General features: G+C 45.6%; 3 protein-coding genes across 7 annotated transcripts in view; 2 read left to right on the top strand and 1 right to left on the bottom strand.

Annotated features, from left to right (window-relative positions):
• Positions 1–6,527, bottom strand: part of LOC119484420 — a 7,464-nt gene extending 937 nt beyond the window's left edge. The window contains exons 1-8 of the mRNA XM_037763221.1: positions 6,257–6,527; positions 5,383–5,574; positions 2,681–2,803; positions 2,333–2,565; positions 2,125–2,262; positions 1,858–2,045; positions 503–582; positions 287–370 (exon numbers count right to left, since the gene is read on the bottom strand). Coding sequence (XP_037619149.1) covers positions 287–370; positions 503–582; positions 1,858–2,045; positions 2,125–2,262; positions 2,333–2,565; positions 2,681–2,803; positions 5,383–5,574; positions 6,257–6,278 — 1,060 coding nt within the window. The 5' untranslated portion in view covers positions 6,279–6,527. The remainder of the gene's footprint in view (positions 1–286; positions 371–502; positions 583–1,857; positions 2,046–2,124; positions 2,263–2,332; positions 2,566–2,680; positions 2,804–5,382; positions 5,575–6,256) is intronic.
• Positions 6,528–6,767: 240 nt separating this feature from the next.
• On the top strand, positions 6,768–14,766 carry setdb2 (SET domain bifurcated histone lysine methyltransferase 2). Of its 5 annotated transcripts, none has more exons than XM_037763215.1 (12): positions 6,768–7,077; positions 8,065–8,133; positions 10,104–10,217; positions 10,307–10,399; positions 10,526–10,704; positions 10,793–11,089; positions 12,156–12,484; positions 12,626–12,795; positions 12,871–13,139; positions 13,288–13,572; positions 14,333–14,421; positions 14,506–14,766. In XM_037763215.1, the coding sequence occupies exons 2-12, from the start codon at positions 8,091–8,093 to the stop codon at positions 14,669–14,671; spliced, it is 2,034 nt and encodes a 677-aa protein (XP_037619143.1). In that variant the 5' UTR covers positions 6,768–7,077; positions 8,065–8,090; the 3' UTR covers positions 14,672–14,766. The 5 variants fall into 5 exon arrangements, with proteins under 5 accessions (XP_037619143.1, XP_037619142.1, XP_037619146.1 ...); XM_037763214.1 differs by having other exon boundaries at positions 6,768–7,096; XM_037763216.1 differs by lacking the exon at positions 6,768–7,077 and adding an exon at positions 7,796–7,871.
• Positions 14,767–15,666: 900 nt separating this feature from the next.
• On the top strand, positions 15,667–17,497 carry creg1 (cellular repressor of E1A-stimulated genes 1; the record flags this gene model as incomplete). Its single annotated transcript, XM_037763213.1, has 3 exons — positions 15,667–16,158; positions 17,187–17,306; positions 17,387–17,497. Coding segments are annotated over exons 1-3 (567 nt in total), but the record flags the coding sequence as incomplete, so codon positions are not given.
• Between the last annotated feature and the right edge of the window lie 3 nt (positions 17,498–17,500).

Below are 17,500 nucleotides of genomic sequence, written 5' to 3'. Positions count from 1 at the left end.
GGTCACTAAGTGGTTGCTGTTTGGTTGCTAGTTGGTCACTAGGTGGTGGCTGTTTGGTCACTAGGTGGTTACTAGGTGGTTGCTAGGTCGTCACTAGGTGGTTGCTGTTTGGTCACTAAGTGGTTGCTGTTTGGTTGCTAGTTGGTCACTAGGTGGTGGCTGTTTGGTCACTAGGTGGTTACTAGGTGGTTGCTAGGTCGTCACTAGGTGGTTGCTGTTTGGTCACTAGGTGGTTGCTGTTTGGTCACTAGGTGGTTGCTAGGTGGTTGCTAGTTGTGTAACAAACCTCCACAGTTGGTGTTGGTCAGGATTCCTCCTGTCGGGTCGTCATGGAACTGGTGAGCCAGATAAAACAGACTGCTGAGAGCTCCTGATGGGTTACAACAAACATCATTAGTGTTCAGCTCCTTACCTGTGATGATCACATGACCTCTCTACCTGTGATGATCACATGACCTCTCTACCTTTGATGATCACATGACCTATGAAGCAGGTATCTAACCTTTAGTGTAGCAGGCCAGACCGAAGTAGTTCACGGCGCTCTGATGGACCTTCAGACGCTCGTTAGAGGACGCCGGAAACCTGCAACACACAGAAAGGATTCTCTTCACAGTTCTGTCGTTCAGTCGATTAAAGCGTCTCATGGTCATTCGGTCGGTCCGGTCGGTTCGGTCGGTTCAGTGGGTTCGGTCGGTTCGGTCGGTTCGGTCGGTTCAGTGGGTTCGGTCGGTTCGGTCGGTTCAGTGGGTTCGGTCGGTTCGGTCGGTTCAGTGGGTTCGGTCGGTTCGGTCGGTTCGGTCGGTTCAGTGGGTTCGGTGGGTTCGGTCGGTTCGGTCGGTTCAGTGGGTTCGGTCGGTTCGGTCGGTTCAGTGGGTTCAGTCGGTTCGGTCGGTTCGGTCGGTTCGGTCGGTTTAGTGGGTTCGGTCGGTTCGGTCGATTCTGTCGGTTCAGTCGGTTCGGTCGGTTCAGCCGGTCCGGTTGGTTCCGCTGGTTCAGCCGGTTCAGTCGGTTCAGTCGGTCCGGCCGGTTCGGTCGGTTCGGTCGGTCCGGTCGGTTTAGCCGGATCAGCCGGTTCAGTCAGACCTGGCGGTTCTGTCGGTTCAGCCGGTTCAGTCGGACCTGGCGGTTCAGTCGGTTCGGTCGGTTCGCTCGGTTCAGCCGGATCAGTCGGTTCAGTCGGTCCGGTCGGTTCAGTCGGTCCGGTCGGTTCTGCCGGTTCAGCCGGTTCGGTCGGTTCGGTCGGTTCGGTCGGTCTGGTCGGTTCGGCCGGTTCGGTCGGTCCAGCCGGATCGGCCGGTTCGGTCGGTCCGGTCGGTCCGGTCGATTCAGCCGGTTCAGCCGGTTCGGTCGGTCCGGTCGGTTCGGTCGGTTCGGTCGGTCCGGTCGGTTCAGCCGGATCAGCCGGTTCAGGCGGTCCGGTCGGTCCGGTCGGTTCGGTCGGTTCAGCCGGTCCAGCCGGTTCGGTCGGTCCGGTCGGTCCGGTCGGTTCGGTCGGTTCGGTCGGTCCGGTCGGTTCAGCCGGATCAGCCGGTTCAGGCGGTCCGGTCGGTTCAGTCGGTTCGGTCGGTTCGGTCGGTTCAGTCGGTTCGGTCGGTTCGGTCGGTTCAGTCGGTTCGGTCGGTTCGGTCGGTTCAGCCGGTTCAGTCGGTTCAGTCGGTCCAGTCGGTTCAGTCGGTCCAGTCGGTTCGGTCGGTTCAGCCGGTTCAGCCGGTTCAGTCGGTTCGGTCGGTTCAGTCGGTTCAGTCGGTCCAGTCGGTTCGGTCGGTTCAGTCGGTTCAGTCGGTCCAGTCGGTTCGGTCGGTTCAGTCGGTCCAGTCGGTTCGGTCGGTTCAGCCAGTTCAGCCGGTTCAGTCGGACCTGGCGGCCTTGCGGCTGTAGCTCTGGCAGGCCTCCCAGGCGTCCAGCCTCCTCAGGGCGTCCTCGGCCTGCTGCCGGACGCTGGCTCCTCCCAGCACGGCGTGCAGCGCCCGGCTGTAGATGGACACGTACTCGGGCACCTTCGGGTGGGGGTGGGTGAGCTTCACGAACTCTACGGCGGCTGAGACCTGAAGACAGACGGGGTCAAAGGTCAGACAGTCACCACGTTATCTGGGAGACGTGAAATAGTTCAGAACCGCCTCCCACCGCTTGGTCCTCCTCGGCCGAGGCGGACAGCAGCACGAAGGGGAGGATCATGGGAAGGCAGCCGATGGCGTCCAGCTGGCTGTCGGGGAACGACGAGCTCAGCTTGTGCGTAGAGCGCTTTTCTGCAAACGCCAAAACCTGAAAACCAGAACAGGATCCAGTGAGACCAGGACCAGCTGGCGGTTCTGTCGGGGTGCGTTTGATTTACCTGACGGGGCGAGGTCGGTCTGCCGTCCTGCCAGCTGGAGAAGAAGGAGCGGTGGCAGGACTCGGCGTAGGTGTCGCGATGCGAGCCGGGCGTGGTCAGGAAGAGGACGTAGTCCGCCAGGACGGCGGCTCGGGCGTCCGGCTGAGAGACGTCGGCGAAACGTCCGTCGGCGAGCGAGCGGGCGGCTCGGAGGGAACAGAGGACGTTCAGGGTGTTGTCCCCCGCCTGAAGACCTGGACACCACAAACACAGTACTCTCAGTACTCAGTACTCAGAAGTAGTATCAGTACTCAGTACTCGGTACTCAGAAGTAGTATTAGTATCAGTACTCAGTGAGTCACTCAGTACCTTGATGGTAGTGGACGGAGCCTTTGGAGGACTTCCACAGGTTCAGTTTGTCGTGGAGGATCACGTTACCGACCACGTCAGGTCGCTTGGCGCCGGACGACCAGGCGGTCCGACCGCTACCGGCTGCAACACATAAACAGGATGTTATGAATAAACTTCCTGTTAGTCACAACAACATAAAACAGGTTCCAGGAGGTCCAGGACTTCGTTAAAGAGGTCCGGGACTTCGTTAAAGAGGTCCAGGACTTCGTTAAAGAGGTCCATGACTTCGTTAAAGAGGTCCAGGACTTCGTTAAAGAGGTCCAGGACTTCGTTAAAGAGGTCCATGACTTCATTAAAGAGATCCATGACTTCATTAAAGAGATCCATGACTTCGTTAAACAGGTCCGGGACTTTGTTAAAGAGGTCCATGACTTCGTTAAACAGGTCCGGGACTTCGTTAAAGAGGTCCGGGACTTCGTTAAAGAGGTCCAGGACTTCATTATAGAGATCCATGACTTTGTTAAACAGGTCCGGGACTTCGTTAAAGAGGTCCATGACTTCATTAAAGAGGTCCGGGACTTCGTTAAAGAGGTCCATGACTTCGTTAAAGAGGTCCAGGACTTCATTAAAGAGATCCATGACTTCGTTAAACAGGTCCGGGACTTCGTTAAAGAGGTCCGGGACTTCGTTAAAGAGGTCCATGACTTCATTAAACAGGTCCGGGACTTCGTTAAAGAGGTCCGGGACTTCGTTAAAGAGGTCCATCACTTCATTAAACAGGTCCAGGACTTCATTAAAGAGATCCATGACTTCGTTAAACAGGTCCGGGACTTCGTTAAAGAGGTCCGGGACTTCGTTAAAGAGGTCCATCACTTCATTAAACAGGTCCAGGACTTCATTAAAGAGATCCATGACTTCGTTAAACAGGTCCGGGACTTCGTTAAAGAGGTCCAGGACTTCATTAAAGAGGTCCGGGACTTCGTTAAAGAGGTCTGGGACTTCGTTAAACAGGTCCAGGACTTCATTAAAGAGGTCCAGGACTTTGTTAAAGCGGTCCAGGACTTCATTAAAGAGGTCCAGGACTTCGTTAAAGAGGTCCAGGACTTCGTTATACAGGTCCAGGACTTCATTAAAGAGGTCCAGGACTTCGTTAAAGAGGTCCAGGACCTCGTTAAAGAGGTCCAGGACTTCGTTAAACAGGTCCAGGACTTCGTTAAAGAGGTCCAGGACTTCGTTATACAGGTCCATGACTTTGTTAAAGAGGTCCAGGACTTTGTTAAAGAGGTCCGGGACTTCGTTAAAGAGGTCCGGGACTTCGTTAAACAGGTCCGGGACTTCGTTAAAGAGGTCCGGGACTTCGTTAAAGAGGTCCATGACTTCATTAAAGAGGTCCATGACTTCATTATACAGGTCCAGGACTTCATTAACGAGGTCCAGGACTTCGTTAAAGAGGTCCATGACTTCGTTAAAGAGGTCCATGACTTCATTAAAGAGATCCATGACTTCGTTAAACAGGTCCGGGACTTCGTTAAAGAGGTCCATGACTTCATTATACAGGTCCAGGACTTCGTTAAAGAGGTCCAGGACTTCGTTAAAGAGGTCCATGACTTCGTTAAAGAGGTCCATGACTTCATTAAAGAGATCCATGACTTCGTTAAACAGGTCCGGGACTTCGTTAAAGAGGTCCATGACTTCGTTAAACAGGTCCGGGACTTCATTAAAGAGGTCCGGGACTTCGTTAAAGAGGTCCAGGACTTCATTATAGAGATCCATGACTTTGTTAAACAGGTCCGGGACTTCGTTAAAGAGGTCCATGACTTCATTAAAGAGGTCCGGGACTTCGTTAAAGAGGTCCATGACTTCGTTAAAGAGGTCCAGGACTTCATTAAAGAGATCCATGACTTCGTTAAACAGGTCCGGGACTTCGTTAAAGAGGTCCGGGACTTCGTTAAAGAGGTCCATGACTTCATTAAACAGGTCCAGGACTTCATTAAAGAGATCCATGACTTCGTTAAACAGGTCCGGGACTTCGTTAAAGAGGTCCAGGACTTCATTAAAGAGGTCCGGGACTTCGTTAAAGAGGTCTGGGACTTCGTTAAACAGGTCCAGGACTTCATTAAAGAGGTCCAGGACTTTGTTAAAGCGGTCCAGGACTTCATTAAAGAGGTCCAGGACTTCGTTAAAGAGGTCCAGGACTTCGTTATACAGGTCCAGGACTTCATTAAAGAGGTCCAGGACTTCGTTAAAGAGGTCCAGGACCTCGTTAAAGAGGTCCAGGACTTCGTTAAACAGGTCCAGGACTTCGTTAAAGAGGTCCAGGACTTCGTTATACAGGTCCATGACTTTGTTAAAGAGGTCCATGACTTTGTTAAAGAGGTCCGGGACTTCGTTAAACAGGTCCGGGACTTCGTTAAAGAGGTCCAGGACCTCGTTAAAGAGGTCCAGGACTTCGTTAAACAGGTCCAGGACTTCATTAAAGAGGTCCGGGACTTCGTTAAAGAGGTCCGGGACTTCGTTAAACAGGTCCAGGACTTCATTAAAGAGGTCCGGGACTTCGTTAAAGAGGTCCGGGACTTCGTTAAACAGGTCCAGGACTTCATTAAAGAGGTCCGGGACTTCGTTAAACAGGTCCGGGACTTCGTTAAAGAGGTCCGGGACTTTGTTAAACAGGTCCAGGACTTCGTTAAACCTGTCCCAGATGTTGGTCCAGATCTTGGTACCGGTGTTGGAGAGGCTGAGGATGCTGGACGGGTGTCGGTCTCTGGGCGAGTTGAATCCAGATATCCAGCCGCCGAAGTCCCTCCTGATGTCCTCGACGTCGTAGTACCAGTGGACCGGCATGGACATGGAGTCCGCTGCACACATCCCCCACAATGCATCACTCACCGACCGCCGCACCTGAGCCATCTGACCTGAGGAGGAAGATGATAATATATATATATATATATTACCTATTGTTTATTTATCTCACCAGTCAGTCCATTAAAACATCTATTATTTATAATATGTTATTGTTTTGTAATTTCTACTAAAGGCACTGAGACATTATATCACATAACATATCAAACATAACACTTAATAAATCTAAATTAAAAGCTAGTATCTTTTCATTTAGACTGACTTCATGTTATAATCTATATATTTTATTATAACAACAGACCTTCATGTTATAATCTGTATATTTTATTATAACAACAGACCTTCATGTTATAATCTATATATTTTATTTTAACAGACCTTCATGTTATAATCTATATATTTTATTATAACAACAGACCTTCATGTTATAATCTATATATTTTATTATAACAACAGAACTTCATGTTATAATCTATATATTTTATTTTAACAGACCTTCATGTTATAATCTATATATTTTATTTTAACAGACCTTCATGTTATAATCTATATATTTTATTTTAACAGACCTTCATGTTATAATCTATATATTTTATTATAACAACAGACCTTCATGTTATAATCTATATATTTTATTATAACAACAGACCTTCATGTTATAATCTATATATTTTATTATAACAACAGACCTTCATGTTATAATCTGTATATTTGAGCAGTGTTAGGTCTCCTCACCTCTCATGCCGCTCCTCAACATGCAGCTGATCTTTGTTCTTCAAGAAGCTGCATTTTAAACTTGCATAAGTTTCATTTCACTGTTACAAAACTACCCAGGAAGTGGCTAAAGTTAGCCCCTTTATGCTATTATAAATCCATATCTGTTCTTGGCTCTGAGCTTTCATTACAGCCGATGTTCAGTTTATAGTCTGAACATGTTTTTTGATGTGTTTTTGGACATATTAAGGTTTATATAAATGTAGTATTTGTTGTGTAAAGATAGAAGTTTGTGTATTTCCTAAGGGGTTCTGTAGTACGGTGGTCCACGTGGGTCAACTCAAAAAGCGAAGCGTAGTTTGGGAGTAAGTATGCGCCCTGAGCTGAGTCTGCCAGGCAGATAAACTGAGTTCAGCGGACTAACACGTATTGAAACTTTATTAACAATTCGGTTTATGTATAAGTAATGAAGCAAAACAACGTTTTATTGTGATATAGGTGAGAACATTAATGTTATGAGATGAAAAAGTGACTGGAAGACTACACTCCGGGTATAATTTAAGCTCCCTCTCTACGGCAGCCGTTGATGACCAATATTAACTGTCAATCAATGAAAAGGCGAATGTTTAATGCTAGCAGGTAATGTTGTTATTTTATTAAAATATTAAACGGTTAACGGTTAAAAACGACGGTAACGGAGCTGCTGTCGGTAACGGGAGTGAACGACGGAGGTTTCACGGTTGTTAGTGTCGCTGGAAGCTGAAAGCTGAGTTACATCTGTTTGTTTTTAGCTGCTAGCTCAGAGCTAACAGAGAGCTAACAGGCTAACAGAGAGCTAACAGGCTAACAGAGAGCTAACAGGCTAACAGAGAGCTAACAGGCTAACAGAGAGCTAACAGCTAACAGAGAGCTAACAGGCTAACAGAGAGCTAACAGGCTAGCAGGCTAACAGAGAGCTAACAGCTAACAGAGAGCTAACAGGCTAACAGAGAGCTAACAGGCTAACAGAGAGCTAACAGCTAACAGAGCTAACAGAGAGCTAACAGGCTAACAGAGAGCTAACAGCTAACAGAGCTAACAGAGAGCTAACAGGCTAACAGAGCTAACAGAGAGCTAACAGCTAACAGAGAGCTAACAGCTAACAGAGCTAACAGAGAGCTAACAGGCTAACAGAGCTAACAGAGAGCTAACAGCTAACAGAGAGCTAACAGCTAACAGAGCTAACAGAGAGCTAACAGGCTAACAGAGAGCTAACAGGCTAACAGAGAGCTAACAGCTAACAGAGAGCTAACAGAGAGCTAACAGGCTAACAGAGAGCTAACAGGCTAACAGAGAGCTAACAGGCTAACAGAGAGCTAACAGGCTAACAGAGAGCTAACAGCTAACAGAGAGCTAACAGAGAGCTAACAGGCTAACAGAGAGCTAACAGGCTAACAGAGAGCTAACAGGCTAGCAGGCTAACAGAGAGCTAACAGCTAACAGAGAGCTAACAGGCTAACAGAGAGCTAACAGGCTAACAGAGAGCTAACAGAGAGCTAACAGGCTAACAGAGAGCTAACAGCTAACAGAGAGCTAACAGGCTAACAGAGAGCTAACAGGCTAACAGAGAGCTAACAGGCTAACAGAGAGCTAACAGGCTAGCAGGCTAACAGAGAGCTAACAGCTAACAGAGAGCTAACAGGCTAACAGAGAGCTAACAGGCTAACAGAGAGCTAACAGAGAGCTAACAGGCTAACAGAGAGCTAACAGGCTAACAGGCTAACAGCTAACAGGCTAACAGAGAGCTAACAGGCTAACAGCTAACAGGCTAACAGGCTAACAGCTAACAGCTAACAGCTGACTGTATCAGCTGGAGATGGAGGAAGAGGAAGAGGAGCTGTTAGATCCACAAGAAGTCGGTAAGAAGAATGTTTAATGTTATAATGTTATTAATGACTGGATGATGGTTTAATGACTGAATGATGGTTTAATAACTGAATGATGGTTTGATGACTGAATGATGGTTTAATGACTGAATGATGGTTTAATGACTGAATGATGGTTTAATGACTGAATGATGGTTTAATGACTGAATGATGGTTTGATGACTGAATGATGGTTTAATGACTGAATGATGGTTTAATGACTGGATGATGGTTTAATGACTGAATGATGGTTTAATGACTGAATGATGGTTTAATAACTGAATGATGGTTTAATGACTGGATGATGGTTTAATGACTGAATGATGGTTTAATAACTGAATGATGGTTTGATGACTGAATGATGGTTTAATGACTGAATGATGGTTTAATGACTGAATGATGGTTTAATGACTGAATGATGGTTTAATGACTGAATGATGGTTTAATGACTGAATGATGGTTTGATGACTGAATGATGGTTTAATGACTGAATGATGGTTTAATGACTGGATGATGGTTTAATGACTGAATGATGGTTTAATGACTGAATGATGGTTTAATAACTGAATGATGGTTTAATGACTGGATGATGGTTTAATGACTGAATGATGGTTTAATGACTGAATGATGGTTTAATAACTGAATGATGGTTTAATGACTGGATGATGGTTTAATAACTGGATGATGGTTTAATAACTGGATGATGGTTTAATGACTGGATGATGGTTTAATGACTGAATGATGGTTTAATGACTGAATGATGGTTTAATAACTGGATGATGGTTTAATAACTGGATGATGGTTTAATGACTGAATGATGGTTTAATAACTGAATGATGGTTTAATAACTGGATGATGGTTTAATAACTGGATGATGGTTTAATGACTGAATGATGGTTTAATGACTGGATGATGGTTTAATAACTGGATGATGGTTTAATAACTGGATGATGGTTTAATGACTGGATGATGGTTTAATGACTGGATGATGGTTTAATAACTGAATGATGGTTTAATGACTGGATGATGGTTTAATAACTGAATGATGGTTTAATAACTGAATGATGGTTTAATGACTGAATGATGGTTTAATAACTGAATGATGGTTTAATGACTGGATGATGGTTTAATGACTGGATGATGGTTTAATGACTGAATGATGGTTTAATAACTGAATGATGGTTTAATAACTGAATGTCATTATGAAGTTAATAAAGCAGCAAAAACAGAAAACATGCAGTTATTGTTTCATACATAGACAGACAGTAACTTTATTAATCCAGAGGTCCACATGTATATATATATATATGTATATATATATATACATATATATATATGTATATACACACATGTATATATATATATATACATATATATATATATATACATGTATATATATACACATGTGTATATGTATATACACATGTGTATATACTTATATATGTATATATGTATGTATATATGTATATATATTTGTGTATATATGTATATTTATGTATATATATATATATGTGTACATAAATATATACATATATATATATATATATTTATGTACACATATATATATATATATATATATACATATATGTATATATACATAAATATATATATATATATATGTATGTGTATATAAATATCCATGGTGTAAAACATGTTATTAAAAAGGCAGTGTTAAAGTGTGTGTGTGTGTGTGTGTGTGTGTGTGTGTGTGTGTGTGGAGCCGCAGCCTGCCGCTGAACCAGCTCCTCTGTCTGGTGATGATGGCGTGCAGAGCAGAGGATGGCTGGCGTTGTCCAGTAAGACCAGCAGTCTGTTGACTGTTCTGTCCTCTGTCCTCCGTCACCGTCACCAGAGAGTCCAGCTCCACGCCGACCACAGAGCGGACCCGCCTGATCAGCTGGTCCAGCCTCCAAGAACATGAGCAGCTAAACCAGCAGCTCTCTTCTGTTTCTTGTGTTTCTCAGAGAGAGCCAGGACCTTCTGGGCCGAGGAGGACGTGGATCAGGTCTTTAGTGGGGTCATTGAGTACCTGGACTACCTGAAGAGAGTCCTGAAGAAGAACACAGCCACAGACAAAGGTGTGACTCTTTACTTCATCTCTTCTTCGCTGGTAATGAGCTGGACTTCCTGTCGTAGTAACGGCTACTTCCTGTTGTGTGTTGTCCAGAGTACGTTCAGGGCCTGAAGCTGCTGGAGTCTCTGAACTGTCCTCTGGTCTCCTCTCAGGACTCGTCCGTGGTCCAGGTGGTCATCGGCGCAGGTAAACACAGACGCTTTTATTCTGAAACTTCCCTGTTGTCATGACAACCAGGACTCTTTGATTCAGTCTTCTAGCTCCGATAGAATCTCTCTAATGACTTTAATGTGTGAAGTCTTATTTTGGTAGTGTCTTCCTGTCCAGATGAGGCGCTGTCCCCCCTCAGCTCCTCGTCCTCTAACGGGCCGTCCAGCTCGGCGGCGGTGGCGGCGGAGGCGGAGGCGGAGGCGCCTCCTTCAGGCCGCGAGGAGCTGCTGCCTCCGCTGACCCCGGTGCAGCTGCAGTACCAGCCCCACGCCTGCTGCAAGGTACTACACACTCTGAGTACTTGTACACACAGTTAGTATATTAGTGTATATATATATATATATATACTGTACTGGTCTCTCCCTCCAGGCCTGCCTGCCCGGTTTACCCAGCATGCCTCAGGGCAGCCCTGCGTTCTGGGGTCAGAACCCCCTGAAGGTGCCGCTGCTCTGCGGCTTTAAGAGGCTGAGCGCTGTTCCGCTGATGATGTCATCCAGAGGTGGGGGCGGCGAGGAGGACAACGTGGAGGACGGCGCGGAGGATGGCGTGGAGGACGGCGAGGAGGACTGGGACGTCGTCTACAAAGCCCCGTGTGGACAGAGTCTCCGTAACCATGACGACGTGATGCGTTTCCTGTTAGCCTCAGAGAGCTACGACCTGCTGCAGGTGGGTGGTGATGCCTTCAGGGACCAGCACAACAATCTGAAAGTACCGCTCTACACTAGATACTACATACTAATACTACATACTAATACTACATACTAATACTACATTCTAATACTACATACTAATACTACATACTAATACTACATACTAGTACTATATACTAGTACTACATACTAATACTACATACTAGTACTACATACTAATACTACATACTAGTACTACATACTAATACTACATACTAATACTACATACTAATACTACATTCTAATACTACATACTAATACTACATACTAATACTACATACTAGTACTATATACTAGTACTACATACTAATACTACATACTAGTACTACATACTAATACTACATACTAATACTACATACTAGTACTACATACTAATACTACATACTAGTACTACATACTAATACTAGTACTACATACTACATACTAATACTACATACTAGTACTAAATACTAATACTACATACTAATACTACATACTAGTACTACATACTACATACTACATACTAGTACTACATACTAATACTACATACTAGTACTAAATACTAATACTACATACTAATACTACATACTAATACTACATACTAGTACTATATACTAGTACTACATACTAATACTACATACTAGTACTACATACTAATACTACATACTAATACTACATACTAGTACTACATACTAATACTACATACTAGTACTACATACTAATACTAGTACTACATACTACATACTACATACTAATACTACATACTAGTACTAAATACTAATACTACATACTAATACTACATACTAGTACTACATACTACATACTACATACTAGTACTACATACTAATACTACATACTAGTACTAAATACTAATACTACATACTAATACTACATACTAGTACTACATACTACATACTAATACTACATACTAGTACTAAATACTAACACTACATACTACATACTAGTACTACATACTACTACTACATACTAGTACTACATACTAATGCAGTAGAAGTACCGTGTTGCCTTCATGGTCCGTCAGTAAACTACAGCTTTGTCTCCAGGTGGACTTCTTCACCTTCCACCCGTGCGTGCGGTTGGACCCTCCGGCGGCGGCGGGCCCCCGGCGGCCGGAGATGGACCTGAGCCGCGGCGTGGAGCCCACGCCGGTGCAGCTGTGCGTCGGGGACGGCGGCGCCCGGCCCGCCGAATTCCGCTACAGGAAGGAGCGCTGGCCGCACGGCTGCTTCCTGACCCGCGGGCCCACGCTGTTCCACGCCTGCTGCGACTGCACCGACGGCTGCAGCGACACGCAGCTCTGCGCCTGCGCCGCCATGACGGGAGGAGGGCGCCGCTACGACCACCACCGGCTGACGGAGGCCGTCCCGTCAGGGTAAGACGAGTCCGTTACTCTACTACTCTATAGTACTACTAGAATACTACTAGAATACTACGTGATGTCACGGCGGTCCCGTCGGGGTCAGACGGGTCAGTAAAGGTTACGTCTATAACGTGATGTCACGGCGGTCCTCAGGGTGTACGAGTGCGGCCCGTGGTGCGGCTGCGTCCGTGCTCGCTGTCAGAACCGGCTGGTCCAGCGAGGGATCACCGTCCGCCTCCAGGTCTTCCAGACCGACGGCCGCGGCTGGGGCGTCCGTTGCCGCGACGACCTGGACCGCGGCACGTTCGTGTGCACGTACGCAGGTGAGACGCCGTCGCCGTCGATCCCCCAGGATGCATCAGTGATCATGTGTGAGGTAACGTGTGCGATGTGTTCAGGTGTGATGCTGCGGCGAGGTCAGAGTCCCGCCGAGCCGCTGCCGCCGAAGCTGACCCGGGCCGACCTGCCGTCGGACGACGAGGTGGAGGTGGTCACCGAGTGGCTGCTGCCGCCGGTGCTGGAGGGGCGGAGCACCGTGCTGGAGCCGCCCACGTCAACGACCGCAGCCACGCCAACGACCGCAGCCACCTCGCCGCCGCTGCACGTCCCCGTCATCCAGAGACCCGCCGACGCCAACGCCGCCGCCACGCCACCGGACAGAGACAAGGTCAGAGCTCTGATGAGTACATTTAGTGGTAGTATCACAGAGTACTAGTACTACAGTAGAAGTATCACTATGTGAGTACTAGTACTCCAGTAGAAGTATTACTATGTGAGTAGCAGTACTGTGACGGATAACGTGCTCCTGGTTCCAGACGGTGTTGGTCGGCGGTCCCGAGCCTCCGTCGTCTCCACCGGCTGAGTCAGGTGACCGGCCTCCGGCTCTGGAGAAGAAGGTTGCCGTGACGACGGACGGCCCCGAGGAGGCGGAGGCGGAGGCGGAGGCGGAGGCGGAGGCGGCGGCGCCGGCGTTGTTGGCGGTCCCCGGCGTGAACGGCGGCGAGATGAAGAGCCACAAGAGTTTAAAGAGAGCGATGGAGGCGGAGGACGTCTACTTCCTGGACGCCAGCAAGGAGGGAAACGTCAGCCGCTTCATCAACGTAACAACACGCCCCCTTATTAATAAACAATACGTTAATAAACACTTTATTAATAAACAACACGTTAATAAACACTTTATTAATAAACAACACGTTAATAAACACTTTATTTATAAACACCCTTATAAAATACAAAAAAGGTTTTTATTTATTAATTTATTAGTAGTATTTATGAGTATTTATTATGAGTATTTGTTTATTAGTTTATTATTAGTGTTTATTATTAGTATTTGTTTATTAATTAATTATTAGTATTATTATGAGTATTTATTATTAGTGTTTGAGTATTTCTGATGAGTATTTATTATGAGTATTTGTTTATTAGTTTATTATTAGTATTATTATGATTATTTATGAGTATTTATTATTAGTGTTTGAGTATTTCTGATGAGTGTTTATGATGAGTATTTGTTTATTAATTTATTATTAGTATTATTATGATTATTTATGAGTATTTATTATGAGTATTTATTATTAGTGTTTGAGTATTTCTGATGAGTATTTATTATGAGTATTTGTTTATTAGTTTATTATTAGTATTATTATGATTATTTATGAGTATTTATTATTAGTATTATTATGATTATTTGTGAGTATTTATTATTAGTATTATTATGATTATTTATGAGTATTTATTATGAGTATTTATTATTAGTGTTTGAGTATTTCTGATGAGTGTTTATGATGAGTATTTGTTTATTAATTTCTGATGAGTGTTTCTGAGTATTAATAAAGTCTGTGTTTCCTGTGCTCCCTGCAGCACAGCTGTCAGTCCAACCTGTTGATCCAGAACGTCTTCACGGACTCCCACGACCCCGGCTTCCCCGTCGTGGCCTTCTTCACCAGCAGGTGAGGAAGAGGAGGTGGTGATTATTGATTATTGATTGATTGATTGATTGATTGGTAATAACTGTGTCTCTCTGGATCTCTCAGGGTTGTGAAGGCCGGCACTGAGCTCACCTGGAACTACTCCGCCGACTCACCCGGTAAACCGGAGGTACCCTGTCTCTGCCGTAGCAACGGTTGCCAGGGCCGCTTCACCATCGAGGACAAGCTGTGTGGCGTGTGTGAGGTCAAAGGTCAAGGTGACGCTCACTAAACCGGCTTCACGCTAAACACAAATACTTATTTTTCTACTGTCGAAAACGTCTGGACACTTTTTATTGTTTTTCTAAATAAAAGAACTAAATTGAACATTTCATTTGTTTGTTTTATTTTGAAGGAATGATAATGTGTGTGTGTGGAGATCAGATTTCTGTCAACTTTTACATAAATGTGACTTTTATCTTGAAAACAGGGTTCAAGGAAAAATGTGTCATTTTAGCTTTTATTTTGAAACTATTTATTGCAGGACTAATGGAAGCACTTTCTGTTGTAACTGTTACTTTATTTTGAAACTCTGTTTCAGGATTAATGGGAGGAATTTCTGTTAACTGTTACTAAATATTTTATTTTTAAATTCTGTTACAGGATTAATGGGAGGGCATTCTGTTTTAACTGTTGGTTAATCTTTTATTTTGAAAATCCATTCTAGGAATAATAGGGAGGACTTTCTGTTATATCTGTCATTATTTTTTTTTTTTTTTTTTAACTTTGTTGCAGGAATAATGAGAGGGATTTCTGCTTTAAGTGTTTCTAAATATTTTATTTTGAAACTCCATTGCAGGAATGATGGAGGACTTTTTGTTTTAAGGATTTCTAAATATTTTATTCTGAAACTCCGTTGCAGGAATAATGGGAGGTAATTCTTTTGCAACTGTCACTAAATATTTTATTTTGAAACTCCATTGTGGATGTTGAGAGAGAAGGGATATGGCTGTGTTGTTTATATGTGGTCCCGTGTTTTATTTTGAAACTCCAGACCGGATGTGGCTGTGTTGTTTATATGTGGTCCCGTGTTTTATTTTGAAACTCCAGACCGGATGTGGCTGTGTTGTTTATATGTGGTCCCGTGTTTTATTTTGAAACTCCAGACCGGATGTGGCCGTGTTGTTTATATATGTGGTCCCATGTTTTATTTTAAAACTCCAGACCGGATGTGGCCGTGTTGTTTTATTTAGAAACTCCAGACCGGATGTGTCCGTGTTGTTTTATTTAGAAACTCCAGACCGGATGTGTCCGTGTTGTTTTATTTTGAAACTCCAGACCGGATGTGTCCGTGTTGTTTTATTTTGAAACTCCAGACCGGATGTGTCCGTGTTGTTTATATGTGGTTCTCTCGCCGACCTTCCTCTTCACTCTGATCCGACTATGAGCGCTCCTCCTCGGTCTCAGTGGTTGCTCCTCCCCGGTCTCCTCCTGGTCCTCCTGGACCTCCAGGGTCTCCTCCCGGTCTCCGGCTCCCCGTCCTCCGGCTGCAGGCTCCGGATCCCTCCTCACGACCAGGTGGCCCGGGTGGCTCGGTTCGTGGCTCATCAGTGTGACTGGGCCTCCATGGCCACCATCTCCAGCCACCAGCCGGTGATCGGTCAGCCGTTCTCCAACACCTTCTCGGTGAGCGACGGACCGGAGGGACCGGAGGGCTCCGGGACCGGACAGCCCTACCTCTACCTGACCCGCATGGAGATCTCCGTGCAGGACCTGCAGGTAAACTACCTGCTGGTACTGGTACTGGTACTGGTACTGCAGGGTTCACAGTACTACTGAACAGTACCTCTACAGTACTTCCTCAAATACTTCCTCAGGAAATACTACAGAGTAGAACCCGAACCAGAACTACTGGAGAGTCTGCAGAACCAGAACCAGAACTACTGGAGAGTCTGCAGAACCAGAACCAGAACTACTGGAGAGTCTGCAGAACCCGAACCAGAACTACTGGAGAGTCTGCAGAACCAGAACCAGAACTACTGGAGAGTCTGCAGAACCCGAACCAGAACTACTGGAGAGTCTGCAGAACCCGAACCAGAACTACTGGAGAGTCTGCAGAACCCGAACCAGAACTACTGGAGAGTCTGCAGAACCAGAACCAGAACTACTGGAGAGTCTGCAGAACCAGAACCAGAAGTTCTGTTAGTTACTGTGCAGACTCACTAGATTCAGTTAACAGAACCGTGAAGTACCACAGAACTACTGAACACTTTATAATACTTCTACAATACTTCCTCAGGAAATACTACAGAGTAGAACTGGGTCAGAAATACTAGAGTCTGCAGTTCTACATTAGAAACATAGCATTGAGTGAGATTATGAAAACGTAAACATCAGTTTATGCAACAGGTGACTCAGCAGTTCCTCCACAGAGTGACTCAGCAGTTTACAGTCACATGTCAGAGCTGAAGTCATGTGACAGGAGTCATGTGACAGGAGTCAGGTGACAGGAGTCAGGTGACAGGAGTCAGGTGACAGGAGTCATGTGACAGGAGTCATGTGACAGGAGTCATGTGACAGGAGTCATGTGACAGGAGTCATGTGACAGGAGTCAGGTGACAGGAGTCAGCAGAAACAGAGAAGTCTGGTTTACAGTCTGTCAACTGATGGAACAGTTCCTGTTGTTCGTCTTTAGTTAGTTCATTAACGTCTGACAGGTTGTTAAACACATGGACTGAATGATCTAGAGGACGGGTCTCACAGGGACTGCACTACTAATACTACTGTGTGTTGTTGTGTCTCTGCAGGTGAACTCTGCAGCGTCTCTGTCCATGTCTCTGGCTCAGACAGATTACTGCCGTCAGCAGGGCTTCGACCCTCAGAGTCCTCTCTGTGCTCACATCATCCTGTCTGGATCCGTGGTGGAGGTACACACACACACACACACACACACACCTGTGTGTCCAGGTGAGCAGTCACATGACCTCGTCCTCTTCCTGTCCTCCAGGTGAACGGGACGGAGGCCGACTTCGCTAAGAAGTCTCTGTTCAGTCGACACCCGGAGATGATCGACTGGCCGTCTGACCACGACTGGTTCTTCTGCAAGTTCAACATCACTAGT

The sequence above is a fragment of the Sebastes umbrosus genome, unplaced genomic scaffold, assembly GCF_015220745.1.
Source record: "Sebastes umbrosus isolate fSebUmb1 unplaced genomic scaffold, fSebUmb1.pri scaffold_208_arrow_ctg1, whole genome shotgun sequence".
NCBI classification, from domain to species: Eukaryota; Metazoa; Chordata; class Actinopteri; order Perciformes; family Sebastidae; genus Sebastes; species Sebastes umbrosus.
Note: the sequence above shows the minus strand (reverse complement) of the source record. Positions and strands in the feature narration are given on the sequence as shown.

What these genes read in the sequence shown, in the direction of transcription:
- setdb2 (XM_037763215.1), top strand. Translation starts at nt 8,091, where the DNA reads ATGGAGGAAGAGGAAGAGGAGCTGTTAGATCCACAAGAAGTCG. An exon ending in AGAGCTACGACCTGCTGCAG is followed by an intron (nt 11,090 to 12,155) that starts GTGGGTGGTGAT and finishes CTTTGTCTCCAG; the next exon opens with GTGGACTTCTTCACCTTCCA. An exon ending in ACGTCAGCCGCTTCATCAAC is followed by an intron (nt 13,573 to 14,332) that starts GTAACAACACGC and finishes TGCTCCCTGCAG; the next exon opens with CACAGCTGTCAGTCCAACCT.